The sequence below is a fragment of the Lethenteron reissneri genome, chromosome 12 (genome assembly GCF_015708825.2).
Source record: "Lethenteron reissneri isolate LAM-NWPU_2019-01 chromosome 12, ASM1570882v1, whole genome shotgun sequence".
In the NCBI taxonomy this organism is placed as follows: Eukaryota; Metazoa; Chordata; class Hyperoartia; order Petromyzontiformes; family Petromyzontidae; genus Lethenteron; species Lethenteron reissneri.
The window spans coordinates 448,631-467,787 of record NC_083790.1 but is presented as its reverse complement, the minus strand read 5'-3'; the positions used below and the strand labels follow the sequence as shown (position 1 = coordinate 467,787).

At 53.0% G+C, this 19,157-nt stretch overlaps 1 protein-coding gene across 1 annotated transcript; it reads left to right on the top strand.

Annotated features, from left to right (window-relative positions):
- Positions 1 to 1,524: 1,524 nt before the first annotated feature.
- On the top strand, positions 1,525 to 9,880 carry LOC133341633 (protein myomaker-like). Its single transcript, XM_061550230.1, has 5 exons — positions 1,525 to 2,106; positions 2,892 to 3,006; positions 3,754 to 3,902; positions 6,726 to 6,842; positions 7,666 to 9,880. The coding sequence occupies exons 1-5, from the start codon at positions 1,972 to 1,974 to the stop codon at positions 8,122 to 8,124; spliced, it is 975 nt and encodes a 324-aa protein (XP_061406214.1). The 5' UTR covers positions 1,525 to 1,971; the 3' UTR covers positions 8,125 to 9,880.
- The last annotated feature ends 9,277 nt before the right edge of the window (positions 9,881 to 19,157 follow it).

Sequence of the window (19,157 nt, the reverse complement as noted above, 5' to 3'; positions counted from 1 at the left end):
CCATACTGGCCGTGGTCGGTACACTGAGCCGGAGCTGCTGGGGAAGCAGAGGGAGGATTCGGGGGGAGCAGTGGGGAGAAGGGCTTTGTGGGGCAGCGTGGTCAGGAGAGGGCAGCAGAGAGGGGGGAGGAGGAGCAGGCAGAGTGGGACGCTGGAGGGAGGTCAGGCAAGGACGGGAGAGAGGGTGGACGGGATGAGGAGAGAAAGAATGGCGACACGGGGAAGAGAGCCGTCGTGTGGCGAGATAGCGAAGAGGGGAGACCAGGATGGGGGATAGGAGGTGCGAGCGCAGGATGGAGAGAAAGTGGAGGGAGGGGTGGGGGGGGGAGTAAGCGATTTGATGGGACAGGGCCTAAGAAAGTCCCGGGTCAAAACACCAGATGAGGTCACCACTGAGGTCCCCTCTGTAGCCCGGACGGGGAGAGCATGGGGGGAGGAGAGGGATGAGAGGGGGGAGGAGAGGGATGAGAGGGTGAGGGAGAGAGCGCAGGAAGGGAAGCTACACGAGGTGAGGTGAGAGATGTGGAGAGCGCGGATAGGATGGGGGACAGCAGGGAGGAGAGGAGACGAAACATGGAAGACAGTGAGAGCTGCAGACAAACGAGGGAGTAAGCAAGAGAAGACGCGCGAGACGAGGAGGAGGAGGTGAGAATGGAGAGATGCGGGCGGAGGGTGACGGGGGAGCTCGGGGAATGCGGGGGAGCGGAGGAGAGGTGATACGAGGTCAAGAATAGAGGAGGCGGTGGAGGAGAGTCCATGAGATGAGAGGAGATGGCTCTCGCACGAGCGAGGCACACCGCATTCTCCGCATTTTAAGACGCTCCTGAAAGTAAGACGCTCTCCAAACTCGTGCACAGTGTCAGTAAAGTCATGCGCACCTGGGAGCTCGCACACACACGAGACAAATACGAAGATCCCCGGACATTAAGCGCTGTCAGCGAGTAGCACCTATGAAGGCTGGCACGGCACACAAGGAGGTGGGTGCTTAACACCACGCCCGGCCGCCTTTGTTTCCCCAGTCCTGATGTTTTACACACCGCACCAGGTACTCATTTGAGACTGAATCGACCGGGACATTCGTCACTGGTGTTGGTGGTGTCCGTGAGTGGGGATCGAACCGAGGCCCTTGTTGTTGTGAGTCGCGAGTGTGATCACCACTGCGCCACCGCCCTGCCGCCCCAAGAGGACGACGACGAGGATGAGCGAGGAGGAGCAGGAGGAGCTGAGAGAGAACACGAGAGGAGAGTTCCCGAGTCCAGGACTCGCGGGGGAAGGCGCAGGCTATATTTAGCCAGCCAGCCCGAGCAGCAGCTGCTCCAGCCGCACCTGCCGGGCTGTCGGGGCCCCCCAGAGCCTCCCCCGCCTCCCTCGTCACAAGCCCTTGCCGAGCCCCTCTCAACAATGCCTCGCTGTGTCTCCTGGCCTCAACACAGCCGCCGCCTCCACAGCTGTCTCTCGTGAGGGGGGAGGCGGGGTGCAGGGGGGCATTTAAACTTTACGCTGCACGCTGCCGGGACATTTAACCGGAGTCTCGGAGAGCGTCAGCACCGGTCGAGGGGGTGCTATCACAGCGGACAGGGACCTTCGCTGGGTTCCCGCCGACGTGAGGACGCAGCGGAGCTCTGGAAGTTGGAGTCGTAGCGGGAAGCGGTACCCTACTGAGCGCTGGTGGCACGGTTCGATTCCAGATAGGGTCTACAAAATACCCCCCCCCCCAACTCCCATCACCTGGTCGCGGATTAGAGGAGTCGCGGATTAGAGGAGTCGTTCTGCGCGCTGTCGCCGTCGCAGGAGCCGACTGGGCAGTGCCGCGCCCGCCCCCACTGCTCTGGGGGTCTCTCTGAGGCCACCTGGAGACGTTTTGGGGGTGCGAGGACCTCGCTCACCTCCCGCAGTGGCTGCGCTCCCCGCCTCTGACCCCTAATCCATGAGCTCGGGGATGGCCTAAGGAGGGGGCGAGGGGGTGGGGGCATGGAGGAGGCCGTGGCTCGGCTGGCCGTGCCCAGCGCCAGCTGCCTGCTGCTGCTGGGCCCCGCGGCTCTCGCCGTGCGTCGCCGCTTCTACTGCGAGGGCCTCGTCTTCGCCTTCTCCTCCTTCTTCCTCGCGGTCAGTGGGGGGGGCCGGAAGGATTGAGGGACCCCCGAGGGATTGGGAGAGGTGTCGGGGGATATTAAGAATAAAACAATAATAATCGGGGCTTCATTTTCCACTCGGTATATTCCGGAATCCTGCTGCTAGGGTGGCTTGGGAGTTATGATTATCGGCGAAAGGCACTACAACTAGAGTATAAGGTTCGCGTATTTGTCATAATAATCCTACGTGTGTCGGTGGTATCAGTACAATCTCATCAAGAGGTTTACAACCAGACATTATTAGTCTGAGGTAGCGACGCCGAAGTGGTTCCCGGGAGCGCGTTCGTGACTCGAGTTGAGCGCCGATGCGAGGCGCCGGCGACCTCGCCCCGGGCGGGGGTGGAGTCGGCCAGGAGGGCCACGTGTTATCGCCGCCTGGTTGCTGCTCGCCAGGTTCGTTATGTGCAGAAGAGCTGACAAATCTGCCCGGCACACGATGGCGTCTGACTCATTTTCGAATAGCGTCTCGGGAACTTTAACGTTCGCCATGAAGAAAACGGCGTGCAGTCGCGTGTTTTATGGTTAACCCACCCGCAGTATTTACCAAGGCCGCCGCTGGCATTGAACCTCTGCAACAAGCGGCGAACGCGCTACCGCTGGGCCGCGTCGTGCTGCCAAAGTGATTCCCGTGGTGGCGTTTGCCGCCTGGTGGCCGCGTGTCTCGTGTGTTGGTGGTTGCCGCGTGGTGGTTGCCGCGTGGTGGTTGACGCGTGGTGGTTGACGCGTGGTGGTTGACGCGTGGTGGTCGTGGTGGTGCAGGGCTGGCACGCGTGCGACGGGCCCGACTCCCTCGCGTGGTGCGCGCTGCGCCCCGAGCTGCTGCTGTACTTCAGCGTCTACAGCGAGGCGCTCTCCCTGTGGCTCTCCATCCTGGGTACGGGGGCCACGGGGTGGGGGGCACGGCGGGAGGGGGGCACGGGGGGAGGGGGGCACGGGGGGGGGGGGGGGCTGGGGAGAACCGCATACCTTTTGGAACAAGCGGCCAACGCGATACCCCTGGTCAATGCCGGATTATCCGAGTAGCAAAAGTAGCTACTACATGTAGTAGCTACACATGTAGCAGCTGCACATGTAGTAGCTGCACATGTAGTAGCTGCACATGTAGTAGCTGCACATGTAGTAGCTGCACATGTAGTAGCTGCACATGTAGTAGCTGCACATGTAGTAGCTGCACATGTAGTAGCTGCACATGTAGTAGCTGCACATGTAGTAGCTGCACATGTAGTAGCTACACATGTAGTAGCTACACATGTAGTAGCTACGGGCCCCGCACTTTCAAGGGCCCCGCGCTAAATGCTTTCAAGATATCAATTCCGGTTCAGTGATTGTGCTCTTGCTCTATCACTATAGTACTCTACTGCCTTCAACTTTTATGAACGACTGGATGTTTAAGGTTAGCGATTTGTCGTCTTATCTGGCTGTATAGGAAATAAATATAAATACAATTACTTTACTGTGCAAGTTAAAAATTGGTGTTTTAATATTTGTGTTTTTTATTTAGGGCCCCTTTATAACAACATGCGACAGGCCCCGCACTAGCTTCACCTGGCACTGCCCCTAGTGCGTATCCTGCAAATACTACTCGGCATCACCACCTCCCTCCTCTCCCCCCCACCCCTAGCCGTGGGGGAGCTGGGGGAGCCGCGACGCTCGACGGCCGCGATGCTGGGGGCCCTCACCACGGCGATCCGCGTGGCGCAGGACCCCTACGGATACGGGGTCTACTCGGGGCCCATCGGAGGGGCCGTGCTCATCGTGGCCACCAAGTTTGTGAGCATTATCATCACCAGCAGCAGCAACAGCACCAGCAGCAACCTCGCACCTTCGATTAGCACGCTTGGCTACCTACGATGCGAAACACGTTTAGCATACAGACATACAGCAGAGCGTCATAACGCAATCATAATGACGATGATGAGGTCATGTGTAACGCTGCACCGCCACGGCACGGGTGTCACTCGCTCTAGCAGAGAGAGGGACGAGTCATGGTGGTTGAGATGATCGTGGTGATAATTGTTTTTTGACCCTTTTATTTGGCAACAAAACTGACACCTTTTTTTACAAGGAGTCATGTTTGCATTGACCACAATACTTGCGGTCGGAATGCAAACAAAAAACACAACTCTGATAATGTATGCACTGTCCTTGAAATTGATTGGTCCACACCCGAGACAGCTTTTCTTAGAGCTTAGTCTCACATGGTGTTGGACCAGATGACGCCAAAAGGCGCACAACTCAAAGACAATGCACCATCAGAGTATGAGAGCTCGGGGTAAGCATTTACACAATTGGAACCTCCTTTGCCAGAAGCAAAATATGATAATTGTTTCTTTACCCTTTTAAAAAAGGTGTCAGTTTTGTTGCCAGATAAAAGGGTAAAACAACAATTATCATATTTTGCTTCTGGCAAAGGAGATTCCAATGATGATCGTGGTGGTTGAGATGATAGTGGTGGTTGAGATGGTGGTGGTTGAGATGATGGTGGAGGTTGAGATGGTGGTGGTGGTTGAGATGATGGTGGTGGTTGAGATGGTGGTGGTGGTGGAGATGATGATGGTGGTGGAGATGATAGTGGTGGTTGAGATGATGGTGGTGGTGGAGATGATGATGGTAGTGGAGATGGTGGTGGTTGAGAGGATGGTGGTGGAGATGATGGTGGTGATGATGGTTGTGGAGCTGATGTTTGTGGAGTTGATGGTGGTGGTTGAGATGATGGGGGTGCTGATGATGGTGGTGGTGGAGATGATGGTGGTGGTTGAGATGATGGTGGAGATGATGGTGGCGGTGATGATGATGGTGGTTGAGATGCTGGTGGTGGTTGAGATGATGGTGGTGGTTGAGATGATGATGGTGGTGGAGATGATGGTGGTGGTTGAGATGATGGTGGTGGTTGAGATGATGGTGGTGGTTGAGATGATGGTGGTGGTGATGATGGTGGTGGAGATGATGGTGGTGATGATGGTGGTGGTTGAGATGATGGTGGTGGAGATGATGGTGGTGGTGGAGATGATGGTGGTGGTTGAGATGGTGGTGGTGGTTGAGATGATGGTTGTGGAGCTGATGGTGGTGGTGATGATGGTGTTGGTGGAGATGATGGTGGTGGTTGAGATGATGGTGGTGGAGATGATGGTGATGGAGATGATGGTGGTGGTGGAGATGATGGTGGTGGAGATGATGGTGGTGGTGGAGATGATGGTGGTGGAGATGATGGTGGTGGTGGAGATGATGGTGGTGGTGGAGATGATGGTGGTGGAGATGATGGTGGTGATGATGGTGGTGTTTGAGATGGTGGTGGTGGTTGAGATGATGGTGGTGGAGATGGTGGTGGTGGAGATGATGGTGGTGGTTGAGATGGTGGTGGTGGTTGAGATGATGGTTGTGGAGCTGATGGTGGTGGTGATGATGGTGGTGGTGATGATGGTGGTGGTTGAGATGATGGTGGTGGTTGACATGGTGGTGGTTGAGATGATGGTGGTGGTGGTTGAAATGGTGGTGGTGGAGATGATGGTGGTGGTTGAGATGATGGTGGTGGTGGAGATGGTGGTGGTGGTGGAGATGATGGTGGTGGTGGAGATGATGGTGGTGGTGGTGGAGATGATGGTGGTGGTGGAGATGGTGGTGATTGAGATGATGGTGGTGGTTGAGATGATGGTGGTGGTTGAGATGGTGGTGGTGGTTGAGATGATGGTTGTGGAGCTGATGGTGGTGGTTGAGATGATGATGGTGGTGGTTGCGATGATGGTGGTGGTTGAGATGATGGTGGTGGTGGTTGAAATGGTGGTGGTGGAGATGATGGTGGTGGTGGTGGAGATGATGGTGGTGGTTGAGATGATGGTGGTGGTTGAGATGGTGGTGGTGGAGATGATGGTGGTGGCTGAGATGGTGGTGGTGGAGATGATGATGGTGGTGGTTGCAATGATGGTGGTGGTTGAGATGGTGGTGGTGGTTCAGATGATGGTGGTGGTTGAGATGATGGTGGTGGTGGTTGAGATGGTGGTGGAGATGATGGTGGTGGTGGTGGTGGTGGAGATGATGGTGGTGGTTGAGATGGTCGTGGTGGAGATGGTGGTGGTTGAGATGGTGGTGGTGGTTGAGATGGTGGTGGTGGTGGAGATGGTGGTGGTGGAGATGATGGTGGTGGTTGAGAGGCTGGTGGTGGTGGAGATGATGATGGTGGTTGAGATGATAATGGTGGTTGAGATAATGATGGTAGTTGAGATGATGGTGGTGGTGGAGATGGTGGTGGTGGTTGAGATGCTGGTGGTGGTTGAGATGCTGGTGGTTGAGATGATGGTGGTTGAGATGATGGTGGTGGTTGAGATGGTGGTGGTGGAGATGATGGTGGTGGTTGAAATGGTGGTGGTGATGATGGTGGTTGACATGGTGGTGGTGTAGATGATGGTGGTGGTGGAGATGATGGTGGTGGAGATGCAGGTGGCGGAGGAGATGATGGTGGTGGTTGAGATGATGGTGGTGGTTGAAATTATGGTGGTGGAGATGATGGTGGTGGTTGAGAGGGGGTCCTGCGATCCCCGTAACACCCCCACCTGCACCCCCCCACCCCCCGGCACCACCCCGCCCTCCCTGTCTCAGCTCCGCAAGATGCGGCAGGTGAAGGGGCTGTACCCGGAGAGGCGTAGCTACCTCCACCACATCGGGCCGGGCTGCTGCGCGGCAGGGCTCGCCTTCACGCTCAGGTTCTTCGTGCAGGTGCGGGTACAGGCGGAGAGCGTGGTGGGAGACGTGGTGGGGGACATGGTGGGGGACATGGTGGGGTGCAGGTGGGAGACGTGGTGGGGGACATGGTGGGGGACATGGTGGGGTGCAGGTGGGAGACGTGGTGGGGGACATGGTGGGGTGCAGGTAGGGGACGTGGTGGGGGACATGGTGGGGGTACAGGTGGTGGACAAGGGTGAGTGGGGGTGGAGGTGGTGGATGTGGTGGTGGCGGCGGTGGACAACGGTGAGTGGTGGACGTGGTGGTGGTGGGGATGAAGGTGATAGACAAGGATGAGTGGGGGTGGAGGTGGTGGACAAGGGTGAGTGGTGGACGTGGTGGTGATGGGGATGAAGGTGATAGACAAGGACGAGTGGGGGTGGTGAACTTGGTGGTAGTAGGGGTGGATGTGGCGGTAGTGATGGTGTAGGACAAGGGTGGTAAGACTCAGAGATTTACTTTCACCAGACAAGGACTTGAGCTTGCATGGAACTTTTGACATGTTCCACTAGATCACGGTGACCATACTAATAATATGGAGAGATGATGGTGATGGTGATGGTACTGATTGTGATGATAGTGGAGGTAGTTATGGGTCGTGGTGGAGGTGGTGGCGCGTCTATAGCACTGGCAGTGGTGGTGGAAGTTGGTACGAGAGTTGGTGGTGTATGTATGTTGAACGTCTTTCGCACCGTATGTAGCCAAACTTGTTAATCGGAAGTGGGGGAAGGTGGTGGCACGAGTAATGGCACGGGTGGTTACAGATGATTACAGATTCGTATCTGACCCTGTCCCCCCCCTCCATGCCCCCCTGCAGGACATAGAGTACACGTACGTGCACAGCGCCTACCACGTTCTCCTGGCGCTCGCCTTCTCTTTCCTGCTGCCCTCTTCCAACCCGTATGGCCTGCCCCCTCACAACTGCTGCTGCCCGGTGGCCTGCGGGTCAGGCCCGGCCGCCTTGCCGCCGTTGCCCGCGTTGCCCCGCGGCCTGGTTGCTCGCCTCCGCTCACTGGACCCTGACCCCGACCCCGGCCCCGACCCGGACCGGGACCGGGACCCGAACCCTTCCCCGTGCCGACACGCGGGGTTCCCTGCCGCCGCGAGGAGCGGACTCCCAGAAGCGCCGCGGCGGGTGCTGCCCCCTTTCCCGGCCACGCTGCCCCGGGGCCTGCGCCCCGTCTCGCTGCCCCGGGGCTTGCGCCCCGTCTCGCTGCCCCGGGGCTTGCGCCCCGTCTCGCTGCCCCAGGGGGAGGGCAGTGGCGAGGAGACGTAGCCCGGACCTGGGATCGAACCTACACTCCCCGGGAGTCTAGTGTCGTGGGGTTTTCGAACTCGTGGTCATCTGCTGCCCGCGCCCCCCCCCCCTGCGCCCAGGCACTGCGGCGAGTGACACGACTCCCCGTTTCTGTGTTCATCGCAAAGTCTCTGTTGTGTTTTTTATTGTAAGATCGGTCGTGATTGTAAATGCACAGTGATTAGAATTCAGTCGGACCAGTCTGGAACGCTGCTCCAGGAATAATTTTGGCCACGTCGCATCCATCTCCCCTTAATTTGTCCTAAACCTGCTTATAGGGTTACGATAAACTCAGCTCTGATCATGGAGTATCGGGCACAATGATATAAGATTATTGTGCCTTGGTATTCCGTGTACTCTAGATCCCAATGGAGCAATAGAGCATTGGGATATACGGATGAAATGCGCCTTACAAATGTAAAGTATCATTATTATGACTCTAGTGGTAGTGCCTTACGCCAGTAATCCATATTCCAAGCCAGCTCTGACGTTATGGCCGTGCGGCTACTCGCGAGCTGCCGAGTCCGTCGTACTTTCAGGTCGCGCCGCTACGCGTTGTTGTTCGGAACGATGTCCGATGTTTCGCTCCACGTGCTGGGGGCTTCTTAAGGAGCTGAACTCAGGGGATCACATTCTCCCTCGATGACAGAGCACTACCGGCATCAGGTCAAGAGATGAAGCGTCCGTGAAGAACTCGTGAGAATGGCGCTAGAAGCTGGTGAGGAACGGGAGGTGGCCCGCCACTGGGATAATCACGAGCACCGGGACACGCGGAGACGAGAAGCCGCTGTGTCGAGAAGGGTCTCACGCACACTGGAAACCTGGAACTCAGAACTTGAGACCTGGAACTTGTAATTGGAACTTGAAACTTGGGACCTCGAACCTGTGACCTCCGACTGAGCCTTTGAAGTCTGGGCTCTGGAACCCGGGCCCTGGAAGAGGCACGAGAAGACCTGGACCGAGAGGCGAGTTGTGGTCGGCAGAGGGCGCCATGGCGTCGCGTGTGAGGTCCACGACCGGTCTCTGTGGTGGCGGCATTGACGGCGGTGCTGAGCTGGTTTTGGTGGTGGGTGCGCCAGTGGTGGTGGTGGTGGTATTGTTGATCGGCGGTTGTTTTATTCATTGATGAGGATTGATAATGACGATAATGATCTGGACACGTGGTGGTCCATCGGTAGTCATTCCGGATTTCTCTGGAATCCTCACAGAGCATCCAATCAGAAGGGGACACGAATCAGCATTGGATATTCATGCCGCTCCAGCCATGCAGCAAGAATCTCGAGGTGCCACCTCAATGTCTTGATCAAGGACATCTTCAGACATCCTGAGCATTGGAACCTGTAACAAAGAGAGAGACATTGGCGCCTGGCATTAAGGGGGTATGATTGGAACTTACTCTTGAGACCTGTTACCTCAGACTGAGACTTTAAAGCTGGGATTGTGAGCCGGGGTTATAGAACTGGCGCGAGGAGATCTGGGAGTGAGAGTTCGGAAGTACCTCGGCAGACCCGGGAGCTGGAACCCAAATATTGGGCCTTGGAACCTGCGACTGAGACATGGAGCCCCTGATGAGGATCTGCGAGTCGGACTGAGAATTGCAACTCTGCATCTGAAACCTTTAGACTGTTAACTCGGCATCTGGAACCTTGAGACTTGTAAATGGGACTCGGCACCTGGTAACCTCGAAGCTGGGAGCTGGGACGAGACGGCAAGCGGCAGCTGCTGGAGCTGATGCGACGAGGCCCCCGAGAGGGAGCGCCCCGGCTCGGACGCCAGAGAGCGCGGAGCTGGGGGCGCCTGAGGTTGATGACAGCGGCGGTGTTGGCGATCTTGAGAGTCCGTGGCAGTAGTTGGTGGCACTGGTTGATGGTTGAGTTTTCGTTCCCTTATTAAATCGAGTGTCGTTAATAAAACAAGCACATGCCGAGGCTTGAGTCATTGCATGGAGTCTTCTCTGCCTGGCTCTGCGTGACCCCGATTCATATTCTCACGTATGTTGAACTTCTTTCGCACCGTACATAACCAACCGTGCTAATCCGAGGTGCGGGGGAAAGACGACAAACCTGACCCCTCACGCTGACCCTTGACCTCAACTCGGATTGCCACCTGTCCAGGTCTGAGCAGGACGAGTCCGGTAACCGGCATCGCGATTGCGATTCCGTGGCATCAGGAGTTGGTTCGTCGTGAGCTCTTGCTGTGTTGGTCTGCTGTATTGATGTACTGCTGCTCCTGCTGCTCCTGCTGTACTGCTGCAGGAGGCTGAGGCACAGCTGTGATGAGAGGCCGCGCGCTGCCTGGGGAACGTGCACGCGTGAGGGTTTGGTCTCTCCAGTGGACAAGGTGGGCGAGCCGAACCTCCTCAACCTGACCAGAACCTTTACCCTCGCCCTATCCCTGACCCTGATAATAACCCTACCCTGATACATGATCATAACCTTGATCCTAAAACTAAAGTCGACCCTAATCCCAACCCCCTACCCTGATCCTAACCATAAACTTCACCTGATTTATGCTCCTACCCAACCCTATCTCTGACTGACCCCTAACCCATTTGCTGCTGCTGCTGCTGCCGAGGCAACACGAGGAAGTGGGAGGAGGAGGAGAGAAGAAGGGAGCCATGGAGGCGAGTCCCGTGACCCCAGGCCAGCTGGCTCGGCCCTGGGCGGACACGGAACTTCGCTCTTGCCTGTGGAATGCCGCCGCGCGCGTGCCTGAGGATGTTGACATAAAAAATGAGTATCTGGTACGGTGCAGAAAACATCAGCATCGGGGAGATAAATGCGGCCGGGCGTGCTGCTGGCCACCCACCCCCTTGTGTCGGACTTCGTAGGTGATCGCTAACAGCACTTGCCCCAACAGTCTGTTAAGACTACACGGTGGATCTTTGTCTTTGTGCGAGTCACGCTGTGTGAATGCTGCATGGCCTGTCACTCCACATGCCCCCTTCATTCTCTGTGCTTGCGAACGTGGAGCCCTTTAAATGAACATGCGCTGCGGTTTGAAACATTTAAGCTGGCCTGCCTAGGATTCATCGTGGATTTAACCAGTCTGCATTGTGATGAAGTCGCAGATTCATAAATGATCTGGACACAGTTCCTTCAGCGAGCTCCACCGGCTGGCAGCCACCACATGCCCAAGCAGCATCTATTTGACCGGATAGAGAGGGCTCGAGAAGAGATGGGTTGATATAGAACAGGAGGACCTGGAGCTGAGTGGACTTGTCAGCGGTGTCGGGATCGGTCTCTGTGGAGGAGGCTCGTGAAGGACGCTGCTGAGCAGTTGAGGGCAGTCGCCCTCCAACAACAACGGAGGGCAGAGAAACGATGCTCACAACAACGAGCGGGGAGCCGGGCGACCGAACGCAGAAAGTTTGCACGGTGAGGAGCACAGGTGGTGTCTCTGCCGGTCATCTCAGTCAATCTTTAGCACCTGGGTCTGTCCCGGTATCTTCTGCACCTATCCTGGCACAGCAGTCGACATATGGCCCTTGGATCTGTCCCGTGACTTTCCAGCAGCGAGCTTTGGATACTTCACTTGGCCTCAACGTGCACCGAGCTTGGCTCAAGCGCCACTTAGTGGTAAATGGGAGCCGTTGTTGACGTGTTCAGCAATATTCAGCCAAGTAGAGATTGTAACGGCTGCATAATTGAACGGAGGTTAATGCCAACTTGGTAAACTATGAGAGCCTTGCCCCGGTGGGTTCCGATAAGAACGCCGTAGTGTAGTGGGAATCATCAGCCACCTACTCACGCAAAGCGAGTGGACGGGTCGCGAGATGAAGGGGCGATGGTGCCAGGAATGGAACGAGATCAGAGAGATGCGACGATGATGAAATCGGCTGGGTGGATCCCAACTTCGCAGGATCCGTGAGAGATGGTGACGGCTTGTAGAGGCCTTCATCCAGCAGTGGATTGATCATGGCTGATGGCACTGTTAATGGCAGCGGCGGCGAGGCTGTGACGGGCAACCTTCCTGCTCGCCCCGGTGGTCCGCAAGAGACATTCACATAACTTTGGTAACCATCTACTACTATGTCATGTTGGTGATGCTGTATATTGAAATGGGTCGCATCGTTACCATCAGTCATCCTTTTGACATACTAAAGGATGTTGTCGGCTGTTGACACACTGAAGGAAGCCTCGTGTTTTATCGGCATCGTCTTGTGGATACAGCGCGATGAGAGATGGTTTTATTGCAATACCGATAGCAAAGTGGACTTCGCCAGTGCTGCATTACAAGCAATGTACCTACATCAACAACAAAAACCCCCATCTTCAAAACGAAAGTTTGTTATTTTTAGGAGGATGCGACCTGGCCAAGAGAGCGGACAGCACCGCGAGATGTTCGTGTCGTTAGGCTGCTCCTCTTGCTCCTCAGGAGCGCAGTCTTCTCGCTCGAGACCCCCTATTGACAGGCGGCAGCTGCATGGCGGAATGTTTCAGAAGCTGTACTGGAATCGTCGTACTGCTTGCTGCGTGCTTTTATCACAATCACTGTCGTGATGGAGTGTGGAACGCTTGCTTCTTACATCAGCTCGTGACATGTCAATTCCCATCGTCACGTGCATCGTCATACTATTATGGGTGCCGAGAAAGATGTTTATCATCACCATATCAACGTGGATGTATTGGATAGCTTGTCATCATCATAGCAGTACCACTCTGGTGGGTAGAGGAGCCGTGGTGGTGGCGGCTCTGGACGTGGCCTGTAATCCAGCACTGGAGGCGAGGGTTGATGGATCGCCGCACAAAATGGAGACTCCATCTGTTCCATCTGTACGGGATAGCATTTCCCCCCTGGCAGGCGTGGCTTCTCTGGGTGCTCTCGTTTCCTTCCACGTGTAAACATTCATTATGTGGCCGGTAGCACCTTGAGTTTAGTTGAATAAATGTTTGGCCCAGCTGGCCAGGATTGGGTAAAACATTGCCCACATTTCACCCAGGCAACTGGAGTGGACAGACGAAGTGTTACTGATCTACATGTGTCTAGACAGTGCACAGACGCAGTGTCACTGACCTACATGAGTCTAGACAGTGCACAGACAAAGTGTCACTGACCTACACGTGTCTAGACAGAGCACAGACGAAGTGTCACTGACCTACACGTGTCTAGACAGAGCACAGACGAAGTGTCACTGACCTACACGTGTCTAGACAGAGCACAGACGCAGTGTCACTGACCTACAAGTGTCTAGACAGAGCACAGACGCAGTGTCACTGACCTACACGTGTCTAGACAGAGCACAGACGCAGTGTCACTGACCTACATGAGTCTAGACAGTGCACAGACGAAGTGTCACTGACCTACACGTGTCTAGACAGTGCACAGACGAAGTGTCACTGACCTACATGTGTCTAGACAGTGCACAGACGAAGTGTCACTGACCTACACGTGTCTAGACAGTGCACAGACGAAGTGTCACTGACCTACATGAGTCTAGACAGTGCACAGACGAAGTGTCACTGACCTACACGTGTCTAGACAGTGCACAGACGAAGTGTCACTGACCTACACGTGTCTAGACAGAGCACAGACGAAGTGTCACTGACCTACACGTGTCTAGACAGTGCACAGACGAAGTGTCACTGACCTACATGAGTCTAGACAGTGCACAGACGAAGTGTCACTGACCTACATGTGTCTAGACAATGCACAGACGCAGTGTCACTGACCTACATGTGTCTAGACAGTGCACAGACGAAGTGTCACTGACCTACATGAGTCTAGACAGTGCACAGACGAAGTGTCACTGACCTACATGAGTCTAGACAGTGCACAGACGAAGTGTCACTGACCTACATGTGTCTAGACAATGCACAGACGCAGTGTCACTGACCTACATGTGTCTAGACAGTGCACAGACGAAGTGTCACTGACCTACATGTGTCTAGACAATGCACAGACGAAGTGTCACTGACCTACATGTGTCTAGACAGTGCACAGACGAAGTGTCACTGACCTACATGTGTCTAGACAATGCACAGACGCAGTGTCACTGACCTACACGTGTCTAGACAGAGCACAGACGAAGTGTCACTGATCTACAAGTGTCTAGACCAGGGGTCCTCAAACTTTTTAAACAGGGGGCCAGTTCACTGTCCCTCAGACCGTTGGAGGGCCGGACTATAGTTAAAAAAAACTATGAACAAATTCCTATGCACACTGCATATATCTTATTTTGAAGTGAAGAAACAAAACGGGAACAAATACAATATTTAAAATGAAGAACAAGTAAAGTTAAATCAACAAACTTTCCAGTATTTCAATGGGAACTATGGGCCTGCTTTTGGCTAATGAGATGGTCAATGTCCGGTTCCATATTTGTCACTGCTAGTCGTAACAAGTGATGCAAGATGTGTATCCGTTAGTCTAGATCTGGTTGGAGATTTCAAATGTTTCATTCTGGTACAAGTCTGTTCACAGACATAAGTGCTGCCAAAGATGGTTGCCATTTTGAGTGCATGGTTCCTGCGATGAGGATATGTCTCAGAGGGGAGAGATGCATAGAAATTATGAAGGCTGCTTGACTTGAAAGCGTCTTTCAGAGAGTCACAATTTTGCAGTTCAGCCAGTTCCATTTGGTAAATTGTATCCACATTTTCAATGTCAAAGAAAATGGGTTACGGAAAAGCTGTATGTCCTGTTCATGGAGATGAAGCTCTTTAAATCTAAATTGGAACTCCTTTTGCAATTTTTCCAATAAATCCACACATGTTTTGTTTGGGAATGCAACCAATGGTTTTTCTGCTAACAGATTTTGAGTTGTGGGGAGATGGCAGAAGTTTTCCTCCTTCACTTGTTTGATGAGGAGGCCTAATTTTACTTCAAATGCTTTGACATGTGATTGCATATCACAGATGAGCTTCCCCTTTCCTTGAAGTTGCACATTGAAACTGTTGAGTAGCTCTGTTACATCTGTCAGAAAGGCAAGGTGCCATTTCCATTCTGCATCATTGAGCTCTGGTACTTCTTTGTTTTTTGAAAGCAGAAAAGCTGTAATCTGTGGAAGTAAGTCATAGAAACGTTTCATAACTCTCCCTCGACTCAGCCAACGGACTTCTGTGTGGTACAGAACATCTTCATAGTCAACATTTAGCTCAGACAGAAATTCCTGAAATTGTCTGTGGTTTTGTGCATGAGCTCTAATGAAGTTAACACAAGATACCACAATTTTCATAACAATCCCACTTCAGTGATTTACTACACAGCGCTTGTTGGTGGATGAGGCAGTGTATGGCTATTGGATGAGAATGGTTATGTTTGTCCATCTCTTGGTTAATGCGAGCAATTACTCCTTTCTTAGACCCCACCATGCTAGGAGCACCATCAGTTGTCACACTGGCTAGTTTAGCCCAGTTCAGCTCCAAACCATTCACAGTTTGGCAAACCTTTTCATAGATATCCTCTCCTGTAGTTGTTCTTTTGATGCTTTGCAGTGCAGCAAGCTCTTCTGTGACTTCGAAATCGTCATTCGTCCCATGAATAAAAATTAGAAGTTGTGCAGAATCACGAACATCATTGCTTTCGTCGAGTGCCAACGAAAAATAGGAAAGTTTTTTTGTGGAGTTTTGCAAATGCTGATGCAAATTGTCTCCCATTTCTTCAATCCTCCGTGTAATTGTAGGTCCTGAAAGACTCACTGTACTAAATAAATCGACCTTCTCTGGACACATCTCTTTGGCAACAGAAAGAAAGCATTCTTTAACAAATTCTCCCTCCACGAATGGTCTGCCAGTGCACGCTATTAGCTTGGCAACTTGAAAACTTACTCCTAGTGATGACATTTAGCTGCTTCTGCTTCACAAAAGTATTTTGCTGAGTTGTTAATGTGTTTTTCAGTTTTAATATTTTATCTTTTCTCACTTCTCCGACCAAACAATCATATTTATCTTTATGTTGAGTTTCATAGTGTCGACGTAAATTGTATTCTTTGAACACAGACACTATATTCTGGCATATCAGACACACAGCTCTTTCCTTGTACTGCATGAAAAAGTAATCATAAGTCCACTGTTCTTTGAATATCCTACACTCCGAGTAAATTTTTCTCTTTCTTGACATCATTGTTTCCTAGGGAGTCAAAATTGCTATTAGTAAAATACCAATATATATACAGCGCTACAAAAACAATATACCAGCAATAACTTTGCCCACACAGATACATACAGACTGCACTGCCCATCAATGCAGTCTGATTGGGGGGAACTCCGCCCCCTCTCACTCTTCCACCAATGACCGTCCTTCTCATGCAGAAAAAAAGTAACAGACAGGCAGCGGCGGCAAAAACACCCGGCGGGCCGGATAAATGTCCTCGGCGGGCCGCATGTGGCCCGCGGGCCGTAGTTTGAGGACCCCTGGTCTAGACAGTGCACAGACGAAGTGTCACTGACCTACATGAGTCTAGACAGTGCACAGACGAAGTGTCACTGACCTACATGAGTCTAGACAGTGCACAGACGAAGTGTCACTGACCTACACGTGTCTAGACAAAGCACAGACGAAGTGTCACTGATCTACACGTGTCTAGACAGTGCACAGACGAAGTGTCACTGACCTACAAGTGTCTAGACAGAGCACAGACGAAGTGTCACTGACCTACACGTGTCTAGACAGTGCACAGACGAAGTGTCACTGACCTACACGTGTCTAGACAGTGCACAGACGAAGTGTCACTGATCTACACGTGTCTAGACAGTGCACAGACGAAGTGTCACTGACCTACAAGTGTCTAGACAGAGCACAGACGAAGTGTCACTGATCTACACGTGTCTAGACAGTGCACAGACGAAGTGTCACTGACCTACAAGTGTCTAGACAGAGCACAGACGAAGTGTCACTGACCTACATGAGTCTAGACAGTGCACAGACAAAGTGTCACTGACCTACAAGTGTCTAGACAGTGCACAGACAAAGTGTCACTGACCTACACGTGTCTAGACAGAGCACAGACGAAGTGTCACTGACCTACACGTGTCTAGACAGAGCACAGACGAAGTGTCACTGACCTACACGTGTCTAGACAGTGCACAGACAAAGTGTCACTGACCTACACGTGTCTAGACAGAGCACAGACGAAGTGTCACTGACCTACACGTGTCTAGACAGTGCACAGACGAAGTGTCACTGACCTACACGTGTCTAGACAGAGCACAGACGAAGTGTCACTGACCTACACGTGTCTAGACAGAGCACAGACGAAGTGTCACTGATCTACACGTGTCTAGACAGTGCACAGACGAAGTGTCACTGACCTACACGTGTCTAGACAGTGCACAGACGAAGTGTCACTGACCTACACGTGTCTAGACAGAGCACAGACGAAGTGTCACTGACCTACACGTGTCTAGACAGAGCACAGACGAAGTGTCACTGATCTACACGTGTCTAGACAGTGCACAGACGAAGTGTCACTGATCTACACGTGTCTAGACAGAGCACAGACAAAGTGTCACTGATCTACACGTGTCTAGACAATGCACAGACGAAGTGTCACTGATCTACAAGTGTCTAGACAGTGCACAGACGAAGTGTCACTGATCTACACGTGTCTAGACAGAGCACAGACGAAGTGTCACTGACCTACAAGTGTCTAGACAGAGCACAGACGAAGTGTCACTGACCTACACGTGTCTAGACAGAGCACAGACGAAGTGTCACTGACCTACACGTGTCTAGACAGTGCACAGACGAAGTGTCACTGACCTACACGTGTCTAGACAGAGCACAGACGAAGTGTCACTGACCTACACGTGTCTAGACAGTGCACAGACGAAGTGTCACTGACCTACACGTGTCTAGACAGAGCACAGACGAAGTGTCACTGACCTACACGTGTCTAGACAGAGCACAGACGAAGTGTCACTGACCTACAAGTGTCTAGACAGAGCACAGACGAAGTGTCACTGACCTACACGTGTCTAGACAGAGCACAGACGAAGTGTCACTGACCTACACGTGTCTAGACAGAGCACAGACGAAGTGTCACTGACCTACAAGTGTCTAGACAGAGCACAGACGAAGTGTCACTGACCTACACGTGTCTAGACAGAGCACAGACAAAGAGTAACTGACCTACACGTGTCTAGACAGTGCACAGACGAAGTGTCACTGACCTACACGTGTCTATACAGTGCACAGACGAAGTGTCACTGACCTACAAGTGTCTAGACAGTGCACAGACGAAGTGTCACTGACCTACACGTGTCTAGACAGAGCACAGACAAAGTGTCACTGACCTACACGTGTCTAGACAGTGCACAGACGAAGTGTCACTGACCTACACGTGTCTAGACAGTGCACAGACGAAGTGTCACTGACCTACACGTGTCTAGACAGTGCACAGACGAAGTGTCACTGACCTACACGTGTCTAGACAGTGCACAGACGAAGTGTCACTGACCTACACGTGTCTAGACAGTGCACAGACGAAGTGTCACTGACCTACACGTGTCTAGACAGTGCACAGACGAAGTGTCACTGATCTACACGTGTCTAGACAGTGCACAGACGAAGTGTCACTGACCTACACGTGTCTAGACAGAGCACAGACGAAGTGTCACTGACCTACACGTGTCTAGACAGTGCACAGACGAAGTGTCACTGACCTACACGTGTCTAGACAGAGCACAGACGAAGTGTCACTGATCTACACGTGTCTAGACAGTGCACAGACGAAGTGTCACTGACCTACACGTGTCTAGACAGAGCACAGACGAAGTGTCACTGACCTACACGTGTCTAGACAGTGCACAGACGAAGTGTCACTGACCTACACGTGTCTAGACAGTGCACAGACGAAGTGTCACTGACCTACACGTGTCTAGACAGTGCACAGACGAAGTGTCACTGATCTATATGTGTCTAGACAGTGCACAGACGAAGTGTCACTGACCTACACGTGTCTAGACAGTGCACAGACGAAGTGTCACTGATCTACACGTGTCTAGACAGTGCACAGACGAAGTGTCACTGATCTACACGTGTCTAGACAGAGCACAGACGAAGTGTCACTG

Coding starts and splice junctions, on each gene's coding strand:
- LOC133341633 (XM_061550230.1), top strand. CDS start 1,972: ATGGAGGAGGCCGTGGCTCGGCTGGCCGTGCCCAGCGCCAGCTGCCTG. Junction 3,007..3,753: donor CCTGTGGCTCTCCATCCTGG/GTACGGGGGCCA, acceptor CCCCACCCCTAG/CCGTGGGGGAGCTGGGGGAG. Junction 6,843..7,665: donor CGCTCAGGTTCTTCGTGCAG/GTGCGGGTACAG, acceptor GCCCCCCTGCAG/GACATAGAGTACACGTACGT.